Below are 21,308 nucleotides of genomic sequence, written 5' to 3'. Positions count from 1 at the left end.
CCAATATATGAAAGGGAACACTGGATTTGTGTTCAAAGCCGATAATTTTCCTTGTGTGTACCTGTAATGAGGGAAAGTTCCGTGAGCGGGATCCCTCAACAGGGGAACAACGTAATAAATATCAGTGAGTCAGGCTCTGACTTGCGCGTTTGCAAGCGTCGCTGTTTGAATACAGGTGAAGCGTTCCCTTTCGTATAGCCGGAGATTGTACGTTCGCTACTCCAATGGCTGCCAATTCGTCGATGCTGTAGACTTTCGCACATATTTCAACGTGGTTCTGTAGGCTGATATCGTACATCGTGCACGCTATGCACGTGTGTTTATGTGGGCGATAATAGCGTCTGAGATGTTGCGAAATGGCCGGTGCGTGTGAAAAAGACTGCACACAAATTACTTTGACGTGAAACTGCCCCCGGCAACGTTTCCATAGTTCGCTATTTTAACTAACGGGAAGCTACGCATAAGAGATACAGCACACGCAAAGTGACAGAATTGACTAAGCTAACACAATGCTAAAGCGTTAATGTGCTGCTGTTCTGTTACTATTAAGCGGCAGCCGTGCCTACTCCTCCATATAGTTAGGGTGCCTCAAAACAGTGGCGCTTACATCGAGGCGCCTTACCTCAAGTTGTATCCTGCTGCAGCCATGGGATCGTAACTTGTAACGATCCGTTCTATTTTCTGTTCTTAATTTCTAATCATATACACACGTCGCATTGACAGTAACGGTGGGGCAACGGCCTCCGATCAAATAACGAGCGGCGCCAAATAACCGACAATAAAATAAATCTTAGAAAATACGACCCCCGGTTGCTTTATTGGTCATGCCTCAATACCCAATCGGAACAGACGCCCTTCCCATACACCCCGAGGCCCAACCTCGTTCTCTTCTGACAATCCTACTGGAACCGCGACGAATTTCTTACACTTATAATGCCGCGGGGCATGTAAGTGTATAAAATCTGTCCTCGCAGTTATATGTCGCGCGGTGCAACGAGTCCAAAAAAGAAATTGTCCTGCGTCGGCCGCGGCCTCCGCACGCGAGTCTGCGCGCGGGCGCACATTCAACGACCGACAGCCGCGCGTTCGCAGAGGCCAGACAGTCCAATGGAAAGTAGGTTCCGTATCCCGCGCGCGACGGGAGCTCGCCGCTTTGGTTCGCACGCATCTAGGTCGTCGATCCGAGAGCGCGCCTTTCACGCCTCCGTAGCGGGCACGCGCGTGGACGGCAGCAGCGCGACCACGAGGCGTGGAGGAAACAGGGTCAGCGCCGCCGCGCGGTGACACTCCTCCGTTTGAAGCCGCACACACGCGTTTCACGCGCCAAGTGCGTTGTGCTATAGTACGCCAAGCGTGAATGAAACGCAAAGCGCGAGCAGGGCCAGAGAGGGTATAACGCGCGGCGAAGGTATACTGCCAGGAGGCAGGTTGCTGTCGTTGATTTGATTGACTGGGTGATTGGGGTTCAAAGAAAGACAGAGAAGGACGAAATAAATGGGAAAGGTAGGAAGGTTAACCAAAACATAAAGTACGGTTTGCTACCCTACACCGGGGAATGGGGGACGCAGAAAGATAAGAAGAAAGTATAGAGACGGCACAGACGCACTATTAACAGCAGGTTATGATCACCACACACTATACAATATATATCACAGCAGAGGATCCCGTACAGGATCACGTGCTCAAGGGTCTCCTCGCGACCAGAGCCATCACACCGTATAGCGCTGTCACCATTTACAACCTCACCCGGCAAAGATGAGCGCAGCTCACTCTGGACCCCAATGAACTGCAAAAGGTAGATGCCCGTTTGTGCAGCACACCGTTTTGAAAAAATTCACGCGGCACTGTTTTCCACCGAAACCGGCAGTAAGAACAATACGTACCAGTGCGAACCATGCGCATTCGTTCCGTCAAGGCAGCTTATCTGCAAACAATAATGACTCGCAAGTTTGCAAACGACATTAATTTTCCTCTCCAATGACAGCCATCCCAGGACACCGACACTGGTTGCGCGCACACACACACACACAAAAAAAAAAAAAGAAGGCGGGGAGGGGGGGGGGGGGAGGGGAGAAAACGCGCACCCACCTACTTCTCTTCAGACCCACGCGTCGCACGCAAACACGCAACAAGCACCCCGGCAAGCACGTTACACGACTGGCGCGCGCGTGCCTTTTTACCGGCGACGAAGAAAGGCGTGGAAGGGCGCCACAAAAGACCCTTTTCGTGTTCCGTCACCTTTTTTTCACGACGATGGCGTTGTTACGTAATCCGGCCATAACACGGTCGCCGGAAACTCGCGAAAGTATGCACACGCACGGCGCCACACGAAAGGGTGCGGCTGGCGGACGCCGCTCCGAATTGTACGTACTGCGTCGATCACTGACCCCGCAACACCGCAGCATCCCACCGTGTCTGGATAACGGGATCGCTGTTCGCCCGGCCGACCGTATTACTATAATGCTCCACGCCATCACCGAACTGCGCGCGGTCAAAGAGGGCTTAGTACGCATGCGCGCTTTGCAAGCGAACGTTATTGCACGAGAGGAAGTAAGTGTATGCGAAAAAGCGTTCCCTTTCTTTGGTGTTAGTAGGGGCGGGCCCCTTCGGCATAACGGCGTTAATCCTTTTGAGAAAGTGCCTATACATATTCAGCCAAGAAGGATAGGCATCGCGGTTGCAACATCCTTTCGTTGAACTTTGTGTTCCGCTTTTCTCGGTAGCCGTGCTATTGCAGCAAGAGATAAGTTTGTGCGTATAGCGCTCATGTTGATTACGAACGCAGACGGGCGCGCTAACATTGGAAAGCACTTTCTAATGTTTGCGCGCGTTTGTGCTTCTAATGATGTTCGATAAACGTCAACAGCCGATGTGGGACAGCTTTAGTACAGTGTATACCACCATTAAACGATCGAGGGTAAGTACTAAGTACACTTCGAGACTATGTTGGGGCCAGTGGACACAGCTGTTTCGAATTCCGCGTATCAATCATACAGTTCCTTCTACTTATGCCGCAGTGCAAGTGATATCAGCTTCACAACGTTCTTGCATGGTGCGATCATGAGGGCATACTTAATCCTAATCGCACATATCGTCGACCTTATATTCTTTAACGTTGCTCCAGTTATTCGCCTTTCCACCACTAACTCATTGTGCTGTCTTCTTCTGCTTCTCTTGCGGGCCCTTAGGTTGTCCAGAGACTCGCTTTACACGGTGCTTGCATTATGAGCTTCGACTTACAAAGGTTCCAGCGAAAGCTGTATAATTTAGTCGGCCGTGCAAACATTTGCCTGACCAGTGCACTCAAGTTCGACGACCAACCTCTGTCGGAAGAGACATTCCTCCAACATAGACGGAACTCGATCAATATCCCACCAGAAGACCGTGAAGGCATAGCTGTGCTTTTTGCAATGCACTGAAGTCAGTGAACGCCTAAGTGGTTACTAATTCTTTTCTACTTTCTCTCCATCTTCCTTCTTTCAAACAACCTTTCTCCAACCTCCGCGCAAGGTATCAAATTGGGGACTTGCGTCTGGTTAACCCTTCGTCTACGGTTTCAGCAAATACAAGGAGGTTCCAGCACCGTCTTGAGTGGTCGGATACCTCGCATCTCCACCAAAAAATGGTACGAATGAGAGGCGTTCATTTACAGGTGATAGACGGGGATGACCGTACAGAAAGACTGCCACCAGAAAAAGCTGCCGACGCCCCAGATTCGTCGTTCTTGCCTTCTTGTTGCAGCAACCGCCATACTGTTACGATATGATTATAAATGATGTCTCGAGTCCCACTTGGGAATCAGGTGTGCGGTAAGAAAATTGGACTGCGAAGCTCCATATAGAGTTTAGAGCCTCTACAACGAAATTACCTGTATAACAAAGGGATAATTTTGTCCCGATTCTATGGTGGGTTGTGCAGTGCGTGGTTTTTGTAGCGACGTTACCTGTATATGGAATTACTTCGAAAGCCCCCAGCACTTCGCTATAAAGGCGTTCGACTGTCTATTTAACGTTAGTCTATGACCGGACCCGGTGTTCGAACGAGTTGACCCGGAATAATCATTAGTCCTTCGCATTCCCACACGAGACCAGAACGCAGAGAGAAATGCACCGGAGCTAAGACGGTGTTACATCAGGCGTGGGTATATATACCCGTGAATGAAAGGACAGCATATTTCTGCTCATCTGCCCATCCTGGGAGTCAGTGTCTTCTATTGCCTCTAACGCCCACCTTTGCTACGTAGCAAAATATACTTCGGCGCGACTGAACCGCTATACATAGCTCGACAAGTTCGCGCGATGCAGAACAGCCAGAAATTAGCATGATGCCATGCAAAGGAAAGCGGCATAAAGGTGACAGGGGAAGCGGCTCCGGTTAGGCCCAAAGGGCGCGGGGGGGCATAGAGAAGTTGAAAGCGCTCTCCCGACGAAAGAGAGTCGCGCATTGAAAGGGAAAACAGGGCATTGTTGCCCAACACCAAACAAGATTAGCGCACCACTCCCCCCTCTCCACACCTCCTCCCCCGCCTTCGTCTTCCCTGCCGTACCGCACCTTTGTGTTATACACTCGGGAGCTTATAAATAACTTATCTCGCGACAAGCACAATACGTAACACCTCGGGCGTTACACAAAAGGCGCATAGTCCTTCCTCAACGGGCAGAGTAAACAGCCGCCAACATATATACTGCTATGTATGTCGGTTGCCATATATGGCGCCCGGAGCACGCTCGAAAACGAAAGCGCGACGCGCGCGTATCTGTAGGGGTGCATGTATACACAGTAAGCGGTGACGTACGCCTTCCGGAACAAGATTTGGGACAAGGTGTCCCAATGTATACTTATACAGGCGATAAATCTCGACAGTGGGACAGAGACGGAGGCGATGTTATACGTGCAACGTGTGTTGTTGCGAAGTTTACGTCTCCGGATGCATGACGTAAACAGGACTTCGTAACAATTCAACGACATCCCCCCCTCCGGCCTCGTCTTATTTCGCGCTTCCGGAGGCCGGAAACGAAAGGACGATTTACGAGACAAGAAGGCACACAAAGCGTCATTTTGCGAGTCCAACATTAAGAGTGACCTATTACCGATTGTGTTACGCGCTAGCCGCTCTGCACACATTGCCAAAATTAGTGCATCCGGAGCGAACGGAGTGCACGGGTATAAGGCCTGTCCTGGATGACAACGAACGAACCTATGACTACCGTATATTTTCGAGACTCCCGCACACACCTTTCTTTCATGGAGGTTTCGTTTAAGTCATTCTTAAGCCTCCATTACTAACTTTTTTTAAGCTAGAGGAGGGACGCTATAAATGAGTATTGAGCTGTATTGGTAAATTGCGCTTCTGCGATAGCATTTTTAACGTGAAAGGAGGCTGGTAAGCCGGAAAAGATGCCAAGAACAAGAGACGGGCTTGCGACGCCGTCCTGGGGTTTTCGCACCTGATACTCGATTCTCACTAATTGTTTATTGATAAAGGGGAACAACGTTGCATTCGAATGGAAGCAAATATTCAAAGTATGAATTTTCAGCAACAAGTTCTTGGCGCCAAGCCAGGTAAAAAATACGAGAAATTACTTTGAAATCTAGGCGTTAGACTGAGCATTACTGATGCTCAGTCTAATCAAAAGAAATTACAGAAATCAAAAGAGGGGCGACTTGGACATTGAATTTCGCCGTCAACGATTGTTCTGTTTCGCCAAGAATAAATGAAAGTACAACTTTGCTAGAATACTTGGACACGCGCACTTCATGGAAGGAAGTGCGCGTGTCCGAAGGTGCTTCCTCACGACCGTTTTTTTTTTTTTTTACCAGCATTTCCAGCAGCAGACATTAGTTTTTTGTTGGACTTTGCGCTCCAGATAGCACATCATGAGTATCACCTCTTCTACATCTTGTATTGGTGTCAAAGTTCTCATACCGATTTTCCAGTGGGAAGGTCTTTGCGATCTTTTCTGTGGAGCCCCAGCAACTGTTGAACGAGCTCAATTTTGATCAACTGAAACTGTTTTAAACAATGTGAAAATACAATTTCTGCATGTTGTATGTGCGGCAGACGTTTTGGAATAAAACTGCCCAGAGTCAAAACCTAAGCATGTCCTCTGACTTACTGCTGGTGGTTGGATACCAAAAACTCAATATTAATGTGTCATAATCACGAGCCCTGCAGATGTCTCTAAGCGGCACGAATTTTCGCCAGAATTAGCACACCTCAGTTTACCAAAATGTGCTCTAAATGTTACGTTTGCCGCAGAAATACGTTCCTGTCACAATTGTTACCAAACTTAACTAGACCTGCCGCGGTGGTTATGGCATTCTGCTGCTGAGCACGATCGATGTCGCGGGTTCGATTCCGAGCCATGGCGGCTGCGTTTCTATTTAGGCGAAATAAGTAAATATTGAAACACTCATCACACAGTGGCACGTTGTATCGGGTCGGCAATGAGGGCACGTATGTTCAGTGCGGCACTAAGTGTTTGATCATCATCAAATATTTTTCAATCTGCTAGCAGTAAGCGGTTATCATAATCCAATACACGGTACGGTTACCATCGGCGTCATTCAGCGATGTCCATCCGAAGCGCCGGTGGTCCCTCGTTGTCTGAGAAAACAAGAAACGCATAACGAAATTCGTCATATCGAGCGACATTTCATATCGGAGCTGTGTTGTCTTCGAGTGGCGTGCTCTAGTTGAAAGGGGCTCACGTTAAAAACCCGTCGGCGCTGGCCGACGACACTGGCCGGCTCACAGCAAGTAGCACAAAGTGGTTATTTTTCGTGTGGGGGGTATAGATATCAATAAAGTTCAAAGATTAAACTACGCACCGCTAGTTAATGTGATCAGCTCGATCGAAAGCAACTTTTGCTTGCTTGGATGCAACGCCTACCGGAACGAAGTTTGCCGAAGGCGCGCTTCGCGCATAAGCACGGCAGTACTGAGGGAAAGCGACCTTTGCGGGGGCACTGCGCACAGCAATAGTCTCCAGGATTATGGCACAGCGCGTCGGTTTCGTAACAAAGCCCCTCCCCCGTCATCGGGTAGGGAGGAGAGAAATAGCTGGAAAGAAATTTAACAAAAGAGATAAGGAAGCAGGAATGTTACATTACTGAATCAAAAGTTAGAATCAGTCAAGTGACGTTACTATAGTTGAGAATGTAAGATGATTTTGAGACGACGGTTGCCGAAAGCATTGCAATTGTACGCACTCGAAACAGGGCCGCGGTTGTCTGAACCCTCTCTGCTGAGCATTCATTCGTGACCGACGCCCAAGAGCCTTACAGCGCGCAACTTCTCTCTCATTTTTTTTTCTGGAAGCTACAAAAAACAATTCAGAATGAGACGTAATCTTCCAGAACGTTTTTCTTGTCCAGAAATTTGACGTGCGACTCTACTCATCACGCTGAACAAAGGTTGTGGTTGACGGGGTTTAACATTCCAAAACAACACGGCGGCTTTGCGGGACCTCGTAGTGGAGGGCTCCGGATTACTTTTGACCACCTACCCAAAGCTCGGTGCACGAGCGTTTTTGCAGGAAACACATCGTCTTAGGAAAAACATATTGTGCTGTCAGTATCTTGGAGCCACTCTAACCTCTCGTTTATCGTGGAAAACACACATCACATGAACGTAAGAATGAATAATGTCAATTTAATGTTAGGATATCAATGTCGAAATTTTATTAAATCCCCTACAGCACTTAAATTGCTTCTAAACCCTTGTCCGCTGTAAATTGTAATACGCCGCAGCTATTTTGGATCCTAACCACGATAACCTAAATAATGCGCTTGAACTAGTCCAGAATGCCACTCATCTTATCATAGCTAACTATTGTCACACAGCTAGCATAAAATTGGTGAGACATATTTTAGTCCCATTTATCACAGCGTCGAAAAGTTTTTTTTTGTTTGTTTATACATGTTTCATAAAGTCTACTATCAGCATTTCTTACATGCAGAACTCATTCCTGCATCTAGATACCATTCATTACTAGTTGACCACATTAACAGTTGGGTCCTATCGCACAAACACATTTTTGCATTCTGTCATTCAGCAAACATCACGAGACTGGAAGCACCTACCTGCTAACATAGCCTCTATCACAGATTATCACTTGTTTAGACAATCTGCTGGCGTTCTTTACATTCCAATTGTTCTACCACATGACCATGTCTTTTTTTTTTTTTTTTGCTCTTCAGGTGCTTTTTTCCCCTTTGTTTATTGTTTCACAACCGTATCATTTTTCTTTTTCAATTACCCCTTTTGATAAGTATTTCTATGGATCACCTTGCTCTCACTCATACATTTATAGCACAATTTACCATATTTTTGCAATTGTTGTTCAACAATCTGTAACCCACTCTCCTCTGCAATAAAATTCTTTTGGCGTTTGTGGGTATATGGAATAAATAAATAAATAAATAAATAAATAAATAAATAAATAAATAAATAAATAAATAAATAAATAAATAAATAAATAAATAAATAAATAAATATATACACACAGCACTGTATCCCTGCTTGTCCTGATATAAACAGCTACTCACAAATTTTCATCCAGATAATGAGAAAAGAGATTAATGTAATATCATTGCTGTATGACAAATTTGTGCGTTTACAGCGCTGTTTTACGAGGAAGAGACACATAATCTAACATTCCTTTCCAGTTTGCAGACACATGTAACTTTATTTCAACTTAATTCTTACAATTCACTGGCCTTAAAAAAAAAATCACTCCACTCTGCATCCTACAGGTGCCTTTGAACATACAAATAAAAAAAACAAATGAAAGTTAAAATAGGAAAGTCTTGCATGTGTACTTCAAGTTAAAAGTTTTCAACAAATCATGATGCAAGATACTCTTCTTGCCAGGGCCCTGTCTGCATTTGATAAAGTTTAATGGCCATTCACACCCTTTTTATGATTATACCCTTAGACTTTGGAGTAAATTAGCAGACTTTACATGATCAGTTAATAAGTTACGTATAACAATGCACACGACAAAAGGAGACGTACAAACTGAATTTTGTTTGTCAAAAGGTGCATATTTATGAGTTAGCACCCCTTCCATCTATCTTGATAAGAAAGATGTCTTTCAACACACAGTGCAAACTATGTTTTCTGTGTTTCTCTCAACTATCGATATGTGCCCTATCAATAATAAAAACAATTTGGAACTTGGAAGTCAGCACTTTGTATGTTGCTGTCATGTCCCTCATGTTATGCAACTGTGGGTCATCATGAACAGATGAACTACAGCCTGAATTTGTGCTGTAGACCTTTCATGACTAAACAATGCCCAGTAAGAGAATGCCAGCCACTTTTGTTGCCATCTGCCTCCCAATGTATGCATTCAAATGACATTCTATCAATACTGTACAGATTTATATGAAGTGCAATGTGGCTCGCAACAGCTGTGGAAGTAAAAGAATAAGTTGCAGGCACTTAAGGGTTCAGCAGAATGATATTAAGCTGAGGACTTTAGCTGCTTTCCATGGTACTGGTTAGCATAGCACACTGCTTTCCTTAATCACAGATTTGCTACTAACCAATTATTTCAAATAAATAAGACATATGGCTCTTAAAAGGATGACGCGTGATGCCACAAAGCCATCAATCATCCTCTTCCGATATAGTGAAATCTTCATAAAAATATGCTTGGTCTTCATCGGCTGCCTCCGTGAACTCGTCAGAAAGACAATCTTGCTCTCCATCGGCTGCCTCCATGAACTCGTCAGAAAGGAATTCTTGCTCTCCATTCGCTTCCTTCATCCGTTTCACAAGCTGTTGCAATGTCCTCTGTGCTGGCAGTGGCACCACATGCGACTTGACGTAGTCATACACACGGCGCCCACCCATCGCTCTGAGCTTCAGGGCCTTCTGTATTGTCTCCCTGGACCAGGAGCTACCCCTCATGGTTCCCCTCTCAAGCGCTCTCACTTGGTCGTCGACCAAAAGATGCTTCACGGAACGACGCAACTCGTCTCTCTCCATCTCAGCTTTTCGGCGTTTCTTGCGTTCCAAGGCAAGCCTTCGCTCGAGTTCCTCCTCCCTCTGAGTCTTGGGGGGCTTCTTAGGCAGGAAAGGGGACACTGTGAAACGAACAGATCCTGTGAGTCACGCATTGAGAACTCTTAAGTTCACGAATGTGCCAACTTTGAGGCACTACTAGCTCCCAGTATTGTGACCACAGTGCCTGGCCTTTAGAGTTCGACACTTGCCTTATTGAAATATGCCCAACAATGACCAAATATTTGATAATGACATAACAGACTTAAGCTCTGAATATTTTTACTGCAAAATCTGTTTACAATAATGGTTTACATATGATTACTTTCAGTTTGACTTCATTAGGGTGGAGAAAAATGAAAGTAAATGATAAAGATGTGTAAATAAAGTAATGGCCTCATATTAAACTGTCATGCTTGATTCATTAGCAGGTAAACACCATATCTGCTGGTATATTAATGGAATTCTCTGTATCTTCTGCTACCCCAAATAAATGTCTTGCCAGTTCTGTTTGAGCAAGCAACAGTCAGATGGTGAGAAACATCATGTTTCGAAATGATCACAATGCAATGCATAGTTCACGGAAATGAATGAAGGATTGTTCCCATGCTCTGCAGTCTAAGTGCAACATATACAATAAGTAAACTTGCCTGCGGATGGCTGTGAGGGAACTGGCACTGCTTGTTTGTGTGGCTCGACGGTGGGCAACAATGATGAAGCAGGTACTGAAAAATGTGCAGAAAGCCAAACCAGTATACTCACATGAGAAGAAAACACTCGCATCAAGCTACTGTTCTGCAGTTTTACTTTTTCGTTACGATGGGAAAATGACCATTTTTTAGTGGCCTAAGAAAACTATTTCTTATCAATACAGACAATGACTTAACATTAATGCAGCACTATAAAATTCCAGAAAACTATTTGGTGTTTCCAAATAGATATGTTGCAAGAAAGAAAACCTTCATTCAATAATTACAATAATGTGCAAAGTTGAGATTTTTGTTGCCACCTTAAATACATCAAAAAGTACGATACATATACAAAAAAATACCAAAATAAATTTAGATTATATGTTGCAAAAAACTTTGTTCGAAGAACTCTTGTCTAAAAAGCTATTCAGCACACAACTCTTTGGTTAAATCACACAAAAAAGTAAATTTTTCCAATGGCTGTGCCATGCAGTGAAGCAGTTCCTCAGCTTTGCGAGGCAAACACAGACTGCCCATTTCCAGCAGCAGACATTCGTTTTTTGTTAGATGTTGCGCTCCAGATAGCACATCTTGAGTATCACCTCTTCTACATCTGTATTGGTGTCAAAGTTATCACACTGGTTTTAAAGTGAAAAGGTTTTTGCAATCTTTTCTGTGGAGCCCCAGAAACTGTTGAATGAGCTCAATTTTGAACAACTGAAACTGCTTTAAACAATGTGAAAATACAATTTCTGCATGCTGTATGTGCGGCCGACGTTTTGAAGTGTGCTTGAGAGCAATAAAACTGCCCAGAGTCAAAACCTAAGCATGTCCTTTGACTTACTGCTGGTGCTTGGATACCAAAAATTCAATGTTAATGTGCCATAATCACGAGCCCCGCAGATGTCTCTAAGCGGCATGAATTTTTAGCAGAATTAGCACACCTCAGTTTACCAAAATGTGCACTAAATGTTACGTTTGCTGCAGAAATAAAACCGAAACCTATATTAAAGCCCTTTCCCTCAGTTATCTACAGGATAGCAATAAGTATCTCGGAAAATATATCGTGCTGAAATCGGCGATTGAAATCATTGATTGGTTTGAATAGGCTTGGTAATCAAAGAGTTAACAGACATACCTACAAAAATATATATATATATTCTGGAGTCTTCCATGCCAAACTCGTGATATGATCATGAGGCATGCTGTAGTGGGGGACTCCAGATTAACTTTGACCGCCTGGGGTTTTTTTACGGTGCACACAATGCACAATACACGAAGAAGTACCTATAGTACATAAAAAGAAGGTTAAAATTAACCTTATAATACTACAGCAATGATATTATGCTAGAATAAAACACTATGCAAGTTACAGCGTGAAGATTAACTGGAAGAAGCAGCACACTAAAAATTTCAGATCTACACCAGTTACACATCACAGACAGCAAACAGCTGCCAGTATAAATATGAACAGCATTCTGTGAAAATTTCACACAGTTTAAGGGGCGCTTTCTATATAATGGTTTCCTAACGTAACCACCTATAACTGTAGTGAACTTCTGTGCACGGTGTAAGAATAAGGAGAAGTGCTGACACTCTCCCACCAATGCGCGCGAAAGCGCCGCTCGCTCGCGTCCAGATATGTTCGGCTTGGTTGCAGCTGGTTCGGCGCCGTCGTAGAGGGCGCTGCGGTATGCGGTCCCAGCCTCGGCGGCAAGACGCGTGCTGCCGCTGCTTCGTCTTCCTGTTTGCATGTGCAGTTGCACTGTTTTGAAGGCACAATTTTTGTTCGCGTTCGTTTCATGAGCTTGTGCTTGGGTATTGTCGCCACGGGCCCTCGATCAAGGTGGCAGTGGCCTTTCGAGGGGCATTTGAAACGGCTAGAAAGTGCCTTGTTCCGAACTGCAATTCTGGATACCTGACTTGTGCGGAGCGTGTGCCTTTATTCAAAGCGCCGTCCGACAGCGATCGTCTAGAGCAGTGGCGCCGTGCAAATCTGAGGGCAGACCGAACTCTTAACGCCTACCTACCATGTCTGCACCAGCCATTTTTCAGAGGATACGATATCGATGGCATATTACGCAGAGCGCTCGATAAAAGGATTCCCACCTTATTTCCAAACTGTCCAAAGAACCTCACATGGTCAAATAAACCTCGAAAGCCGCTGCGGAAGAGAGAACCTCCTGTGTGCCACAGTAGTTAGTGCAAATTTTGCAGCATGTACAAGATATATACTGGGTGGTTTACTATCATGCACCAAGATTTGAAAATATGTAAATGTCACGTAGCTGGACAGAACCAAGGTAATGTTGTCTGCCGTCGCTTGGAGATACTCAGATTATTTTTTTATTCCGCTTAATTATATAATTACTTTCATAATTGATTAATCAACTTTTTAATGCTATAATTGGATAAAAAGTGTGAACGAGAGAATTGTACAGCACCATGGAAAACTCCCAATATAACTTTCTGTTGCTCAATATGTGATACATAAAAGTGTTTTCCGAGCGTGAATGAAACCCGCGAATACAGCAATGTTGCCACGCGACTGGCCGCTCGAGGCACTTTGCGTGTATTCGTGGGTTTCTTTCACGTTCGGAAAAACACTTCTACGTAGCGCGTATTGAGCAATAGAAAGCTGTATCGGGAGTCTTTCATGTTGCTCTACAGTTTTCTCATTGACACTTTTAATCTAATTTTAATATTTGAGAAGTTGATTATTATGACTAATTATGTACTTAGGCGGAATATAAAAAATAATCTGAGTATCTCCAAGGGACCGCAACAACATTACTATGTTTCTGTCCAGCTATGTGACATTTGCATATTTTGAAATATTTGTGCACCCTGTAAAATACTGCTGTTTTCTGTGCAGATGTGTGCCTGATTTTCAAATTTGTTCCATCCTGGCTACTGTTTTTTTTTAATGCGCGTGCGGTGTATATTACACGCTTGCATGTTTTTATACAACATTTTTCCATTGTGGGAGTGTATGAGACCGCAAGCTTTTGGGATGGTTATCACCTATTAAAATTATCAAGCTGCTTCATGCACAAGTTTTTTCGTATTGTGTCTACGCAAAAAAAAAGGTCTATGGGATTATTGTGTGGTGGGTGTAAGTGTATTTGTGGACAGGCTGTAGCATGCATTGTCAAACATGCTTACATTGGCACATTCCCATATGCAATTTAAGAAAAAAGAGTCACCTCTTTTTTTAGATCTTGCAAGAGCCACTCAGTTCTCAATGGACGAAAGCCCAATGAATAATATACACGGTCTATGTTAAGTGGAATTGGAATCAAAAAGGCATTTGCTCAGGTTTTCATCAGTAAACTGTGGTAGTGATGCTCTAATTCAAGATAGACGCCTGCCTTTGTCCCCGCCTAATAAATTCTCATTTGAAAGAGTTTTTACATGGCTGATGTGCATTCTCATCTTAAGTTCTAGCCATGAACAGCCACTTTGCTCTAGTGCATTGCATATCGCAAGCTTGTGCCGTTTCATTTCTTAATTTATATCGCGGCCACATTGAATTCGTGCAACGATGATTGAACGGTTTTCTGAGTGTGAATGGAAGCAGCGATAAGCATGAAATACATTTTCTGGTGCAGTCACTATTTTCTTCTGATAGAGAGGTAGCACGTGGGCTAACACTATCATTTTTTTATGCTTGGATGAACGGCTAGACCGGGCGAAACAAATTGTGCGCGCGAGGGTAACTTCAGTCGGCTTTGAGTGCTGCCCGATTGATCCATGTTCACGCCATCCACGCCCTGCACAAGGAACCTTCATGTTAGCGAAGCCTGGTACACTTATCGCTTTAATGTGAAATAACGATTTTTTTTCGCGCTTTGACATTTACTCACTCCACTATGAACGAAAATTTAGCGGAGGCAGAGGAATGCCAAGCCGTCGGCGCCGCTAAGCTGGGACCGCTGGCCACGGCGCCATCTATCAGCTCGCAGCAGAGCTACTCGGTGCGCCCGCGCGCGGCCGAACATAATCTGGACGCTCGCTCGCGCGCAGTGTCAACACCTAAATATTCTTCCACCGTGCTTCTGAGCCACGTGAGAATTTTGCAGCGGAGCCGCTAGATGGCAAAGTGTGTTTAGTGGGAAGCGCGAGAGGGGAATCCGGCTGACACATGCCTCATGCATAACACGTCTATGCGGTGGCAATACGGTCCGTTGCTAATTGCTTCAATGCTCACTGCATTAATGTTGACATTCACTGCACGATTGGTTCCCTGCTGGAATTTTTCATTGCACTACTTTCACCTCACTGCTATTTTATGATAGCAGTGCTGTCACAAACCTGGTTGTACACCGTGATGCGGCATTACCCTGTACTTGTTTGCCATCAATAAGGGAGGTGAGTGCCTCTTCATGAGGGGCTTTCTGGGCACAGACAGCAAACAGGCAGGATTGGTGCCAAAAGATGCTTTTTTAGGAGGCTAGAGTAAAACCCACTGATTTAGTTAAGTAGCATACAAAGTATTACTATACAGATACTTATGTATTGTGTGGTGTAGCCGACTACACCTCATATTAATCTAAGCTACCATTATTCTGAGGTAACAACCACAATATTTTGAATATTTTGGTTACTGGCCAGTTTACTCACCAGCGACATGTGATGTCAACTTGTACGCTCCAAGGCTGGGGAATAAGTATGTCACGGCATCTGAAAAAGGGTGAATCTGAATCTGAGCCCACAAATCTGAGCAGAAAGCAGCACACCTACAGGATGCGTGAAAATCAAGACATAGCAAAACATAGTGCACACTAAGAAGTATGAGGTGTGTTCAAAAAGAAACCGAACTTTTGCTATAACATCTTTACTGCTTATGGTACAACATTCTAAGTGCTGTCTCCTTCAAAGTAGTCCCCTCTACTGGGAATATCTTTTCTTCCATTTTTGGAAAGCCTCCTGGAATGCACTTTCTGGAACGGTGCGCAGGTCTCCTGGCGCATTGTCCTGGATCTCCTCTACGGTTTGGAAATGACATCCTTTAATGGTGGTTTTCAGCTTGGGGAATAGAAAAAAGTCTGCTGGGGCTAGGTCCGGAAAATATGGTGGGTGGGGCACAACAGGAGTGTGGTGTTTCATTCACTAAGTTGCTGCAGACAAGGAGCGACGCGTGAGCCGGGGCATTGTCATGATGCAACATCGAAGCCTGATTTTCCCACAATTCAGGCCTCTTACTGCGCACAGAATCTCTCCAACGTGCTAGGATTCCCTGGTAAACTTTTTTGTTTACAGTCTGACCATGTGGCACAAATTCCTGATGGAAAATGCCTTTGCAGTAAAAAAACACAACCAACATCACCTTCATTTTTGACCGACTCATGCATGTTTTTTTTGGACGAGGAGAACCTTTGGTCACCCACTGCGATGACTGCACTTTCGTTTCAACATCATAGCCATAAACCCATGTCTCATCACCTGTTATGATGTTCTTAAAGTTTTCATCGTCATTGGCAGCGGCGAGCAGTTCCTGGCCGATTTCAACACGGGTCTGCTTCTGTTAGTCAGTCAACAAACGCGGCACGAATTTTGCACTGACACGACACATCCCAAGTTTGTCACTGAAAATGTCATGGCCATGATCCTAGGCTGATACCCACTTCGTCAGCGACTTCTCGCACAGTGAAACGACAATTTCCATGAATCACAGAACTCTCTCGACGTGGTCATCATCTGTGGATGTGGAAGGTCATCCAGGCTTGAGATCGTCCCCCCCCCCCCCCCCGACTGACATTCTTCCATCTTCAAAACACTTGAACAAATCACAGCACTGCATGCGATTCATACAGTCTTCCCCATATGCTTGGCTAAGCAACTGAAATGTCTCTGAGTTCTCCCAAGTTTCTAGCAGAACTTCACACACACAGGCTGTTCTTCCAATTCCTTCATTGTCACTTTAGCACCAATCTGAACAACAGCTTGTTCATGTGCTCACGTCAGCGGCTGTAGCTCGTCAACTAACGGTCTGAGCGAAACACGGCAAATGGCAGTTTGTTGTCTAAACCTGTCGCTACATGCACTCAGTAGCTGCAGTGCGCTCCCTCTGCTGGTTGGTGCGCTATTTCAAAAGTTCAGTTTCTTTTTGAACACACCTCGTATTTTCTGGTTAATGTGCAATGAAACAGAAGCCGACAAACATGTTTCCAAAAGGCATAATGCAGTTACAATGTGACCTGTATACCAGTACTGCATATGCGGCAGCCCTATCAAAAAAACAAGCCAAATATCAGCGGGACTTCAGCAATTATTCTGGCTCTGAACTCCTTTCTTCTTTTAGGGGTTTTACGTGCCAAAACCAGTTCTGATTATGAGGCACGCCGTAGTGGAGGGCTCCGGATTAATTTTGACCACCTGGGGTTCTTTAACGTGCACTACAACGCAAGCACACGGGCGTTTTTGAATTTCGCCTCCATCGAAATGCGGCCGCCGGGGCCGGGATTCGATCCCGCGACCTCGTGCTCAGCAGCGCAACGCCTTAGCTGACTGAGCCACCCCGGCGGGTCTGAACTCCTTTACTGCGTCATCAGTCGGATCTAACAGTGAACACTGACATATTTTCAAGAACTACTTATGAGTTACACAAAGAACATCATCTTTAACTACAGCTTCAGCATAGCCTATTGTGACCTTTGAGATATGTGCACGGACACCACCATATTTAGAGTCTGTGTTGCATACCAAAGCCTGCACCAGCTACAGAGAGTAAAAGTTGCACCACAGCTCAGTGGTTAGTGTGTTCAGCTTTAATATGCATGTTGCCGCCAAGGCATGCATAGGATCCTTAGTGGCAGTGGTAAGCAAAGTTTTATCTTCCTTCACCACATGGCGAGAGCGAAGCTGAAAATAGAGATGACATGATGGAAAGGACCAACAGATATACTAATTCAGTCTTGAGCTTTCAACTGCTGTCGCAGTATAATGTAACACCTTCTGAAGCTTTCTTATTTAGGCAGAATTTCACTGATCAAAAACACACTGTACTGCTGCAAAGATATTTGCTGCTTAAGTTCTGAGGCTTTAAATAAAATTGAATAGGCAGTATTAAACTTTTTTTTTGTTTTTGTGTGGCAGGCTTGATTACAGTTAGCCATGTATCAGGGAAACAATTTCATATTGGTTCATTCTGCAATTCGGATGAATGTGCCTAGCTGGCGTAGGCGGCAAGCACTACGAATGTCTGCTATGGAACTGCCTATTCAGCCGCTGGCCATTATTCACAGCTCTTGACTGCCCTTTGATGTGGCTCACTTCTTGTTCCCACAGTTTTCAATTTCCCATGTTGGGCGGCCCAGGTACTAAATTTCGCCATAATAAAGTAAGCAGCATGCAAATGAAGTGACATGTGCACTGTTTGAAATTCAGGTCTCAAGAAATGGTAACCGGTACGCACATCTAGGAGTTGGTGCACCTGTATCCTGAAGGAGAACAGTAGTCTGAGTCTGCTGTTGCACAGGTGCAACGGTCACAGTCTGTAAAGGTGTCAGCACTGTCGCACTTTGCAGTGGGAAATTTGTACTTGGTGCAATGTTAACGAGGGCCGCACTGCCACTGGATGATGTACAAGTGGTCTGGTTTGCACCACCGTCTAATAGCACATTCCTTGGTTCTGGGTCATCAGTGGAAAGCACGGTACTATCACTCTGTTGCATGCCATCACATTGAGGTGCTTCATGAGGCTGCGACGAATTGTCAACTTGTGCCGTTTCATGACTAGGTCGTGCACAATTTCTCATTGGTGCGCTCTCCCTTGGTGCTTGACGTTTGGATGGAAATATGCTGGGCACAGCATTGCGCTTCAATTTCCTCTTGCCCTTGGATGTGCAGCTTTCAAACTGATCATCTGTGAAGTGGTCCTGCAAAACAAAAGAGTTGAAGAATGCGTGACATTAATACCAAAACACGGCAAGACAGACACTTAGGAAGGTGGAATCTTGAAGTGATCAAAAGTTGTCAAACAAGGGAATTATTCTTTCAATTAAATTTTTCGCTTTTTTTTTGCGAGCATAAAGCTACTTTATTTATTTTCTTTGTCAATAGTGTAGATATGTCTAGTGCTGTCGTTGTAAGCACCATGGCTGTAAGGGGCGACAGGGGTCGCTACCTATTGTGAAGCTTTCACCATGAATCAGTGAAGCCTGCCGTGAAGTCGGCGTAATTTTCGGGCAGAGTGAAATCTGTATAAAGAAACTAACGGAAGTCGTCACTTCCAATGATGGTCTAGAAAGCCACTGTCACGCAACACAGTCGAGAAGAAAACAGTGTACCTCGCATATCCGGGCACCTTTTGAGGTCGGTATATCGCGTTCCATACGCAAAAGCCACTGAAGACGACGTTGACGTTCCAGCACCGACTGGCCGACAGGAATGCAATAGAACGGTTTCCCGTGTTCCGCGCGATTCTTGCACCCAGGTACACTGCAGCCAGTCATTTTTTCACGCGTTCATACCTTTTGCATAGGTGTACACCGCCGACTTTCGCAGTTGGAATATTTTGATGACCGGCCTTCAGCGACGCAGCTAACTACATTAAATTACAAACGTCAACACAACGCTTACAAGAGACAAAATTAAGTTTACAACGCGTGTTCGCAAACACTTCATATCGTAAACACAAGACGCTAGCACAGTGCCAAAGTGCACATGGCTACAATGTTGGTTACAATCGCAGCCGCACGAAACGCACTCACGAAATCTACACGAAGAAGCCTTTAACGTTAAAAATAAGGGAAGTGTTTTGATAAAAATAGTCTACTTATAAAGCTGTCGAATTATGAGCTCAGAAAAATAAGAGCGAATATTGCTTTTTTTTTTTTTTTTTTTTTTTTGCACGTTGGTTGTCACCACGCGCCACCTACAGTTACCTACGGATACCATTTTGTTTCTGAGCGTCTGTGCTCTCTATCGCGAGATGGCGCCAGTTTCTTAATCTGGTGCCCGGCAATTCGAGGCGCCGTCGCGTCTCCGTTCACGTAGCGCGTTTGGCAGCCGCGAAGAGGCGCCACGTAACAGGGTTTGTTTATCTCCCGATGGCTAGCGCGATTTGGCGACGTGCTTTGCTGATTTCGAATACGTGCTTTTGCGACACGTCTCGCTTGGACTGACATGGGGTACTGTTGCGTGCCTTTGTGCGAGTCGGATGAAAAAAAAAAAAAAAAAACATAGACTCCGGGACTTTCATTTCATGAATTTCCATCAGACTTTGTATTGAGTGATTGCCTTTGCATTGCCTGCGTACAGTACATGCCTGCCCTGCAAATACCTGCGACCGTCTATGTCGGTGGCTATACTGTCCGCGTATAAACTGAGCAAATAAACTGCAAGAACTCTGTGGCAATCGCCATCCAAGCCGCTAACAAATCAGCCATTGCAGACGTTCACTCGCAGCCAACACCGCGGGGGACTTTTATATTCCCCTGACGAGCTGCTTTTTGTCTTGGACATCGTGCGTGTTTACTCTGAGCAAGCCCGACAGAAAATCCAGCTCTTCAGAGACCCATGACTAGCTTGGTGGCACACGCTGTTCAAGCTCTGTGTGCCTCAAAGTTGCTGCAGTGTAAACAGAATGACATGATGCACCGACAGAAGCTGATTGAACTTATTGCAGTGCGTTTTGTGAGGCCTCTCCTTGCAAACAATGAATTTAGCATCACAGACAAGTACAATGCTTTCAAGTACTTTGCTCAAAAGCCACTTTCAAGAAATAGTATAAAACTGTGATAAGCAGTGTAACACTTATTCAGGTGACCTTTGCACAATTGTGCACATAAAGATAAAAAGCCCCGAAAGTAAACATTCCTTGTACGCATTTCATTAAACTTGAAACACTTCTGATTGGATCTATTCTGCAGATTTGAATAAGTTTCGCACTTTTCATTGTTTTTCAGGTATGCATGCCGCTGTAGAAGCCGGAGAGGCTCTTTCTGAACACACTATATGTTACATGGTGGCCTTCATCTAGAAGGTCCTTGCATGTCGTTCAGATTCTGTACACTTGACAATTCACTGAATAGATTCTGTTGAGTGTGTGCGCATTCTTCCAACCCGACATCACTGCATGATATTGAATTGAGTATTCTTAGTCTGTTCTTCTGCTGCTAGAAATGCAGTAAAGCTTAATTCTCTATGGATCAACTGGTGCCAGAAAAAGACAACTGCATTTCACATCCATTCACATTCTGTAATATCTGTATCTGCTTCGGATGTCTTTCGGTTAATTGTTTTTCTCAGTTGTGTTTTTCTCTGATACCTTTACTCAGTGCTCCTCGTGGGGCCTCCAAGATATATTGAGATAAACATCATCACCTATCCAGATCTGCGGCAAACAAAGCGGGAGAATACGTCTTGCTGTGTTTTTATCCGCTGCGTTGCCACTTGCCACCGCGCGCACAGCCCTACGCCCCTCCGCTGCCCTGATAAACCAGCGCCGGAACCCTGTTTAGGTGGAGGCACCTGGTGGTAATGTGTTGTACTATCACCAACGGCGGCGGGCTATTGTTCTCCGCTCTTTCGCCGGGCACTGAGTTGTTATTCCTGTCACTGGCGGCCGTGTACACTTTTGTCGTGATCACGGAGCAGAAGTT

General features: G+C 44.9%; 1 protein-coding gene across 2 annotated transcripts; it reads right to left on the bottom strand.

The window, feature by feature from the left end:
• Positions 1-9,010: 9,010 nt before the first annotated feature.
• LOC119446419 (uncharacterized) lies at positions 9,011-19,503 on the bottom strand. 2 transcript variants are annotated; one of them, XM_049664133.1, is made up of 5 exons: positions 19,176-19,503; positions 18,119-18,581; positions 15,325-15,384; positions 10,663-10,737; positions 9,011-10,095 (listed from the first exon to the last, which is right to left on the bottom strand). In XM_049664133.1, exons 1-5 carry the CDS (start codon positions 19,182-19,184, stop codon positions 9,617-9,619), a joined length of 1,086 nt encoding a protein of 361 aa, XP_049520090.1. In that variant the 5' UTR covers positions 19,185-19,503; the 3' UTR covers positions 9,011-9,616. The 2 variants fall into 2 exon arrangements, with proteins under 2 accessions (XP_049520090.1, XP_037566771.1); XM_037710843.2 differs by having other exon boundaries at positions 18,993-19,500.
• Between the last annotated feature and the right edge of the window lie 1,805 nt (positions 19,504-21,308).

This window comes from Dermacentor silvarum, chromosome 3 (genome assembly GCF_013339745.2).
Source record: "Dermacentor silvarum isolate Dsil-2018 chromosome 3, BIME_Dsil_1.4, whole genome shotgun sequence".
NCBI classification, from domain to species: domain Eukaryota; kingdom Metazoa; phylum Arthropoda; class Arachnida; order Ixodida; family Ixodidae; genus Dermacentor; species Dermacentor silvarum.
Note: the sequence above shows the minus strand (reverse complement) of the source record. Positions and strands in the feature narration are given on the sequence as shown.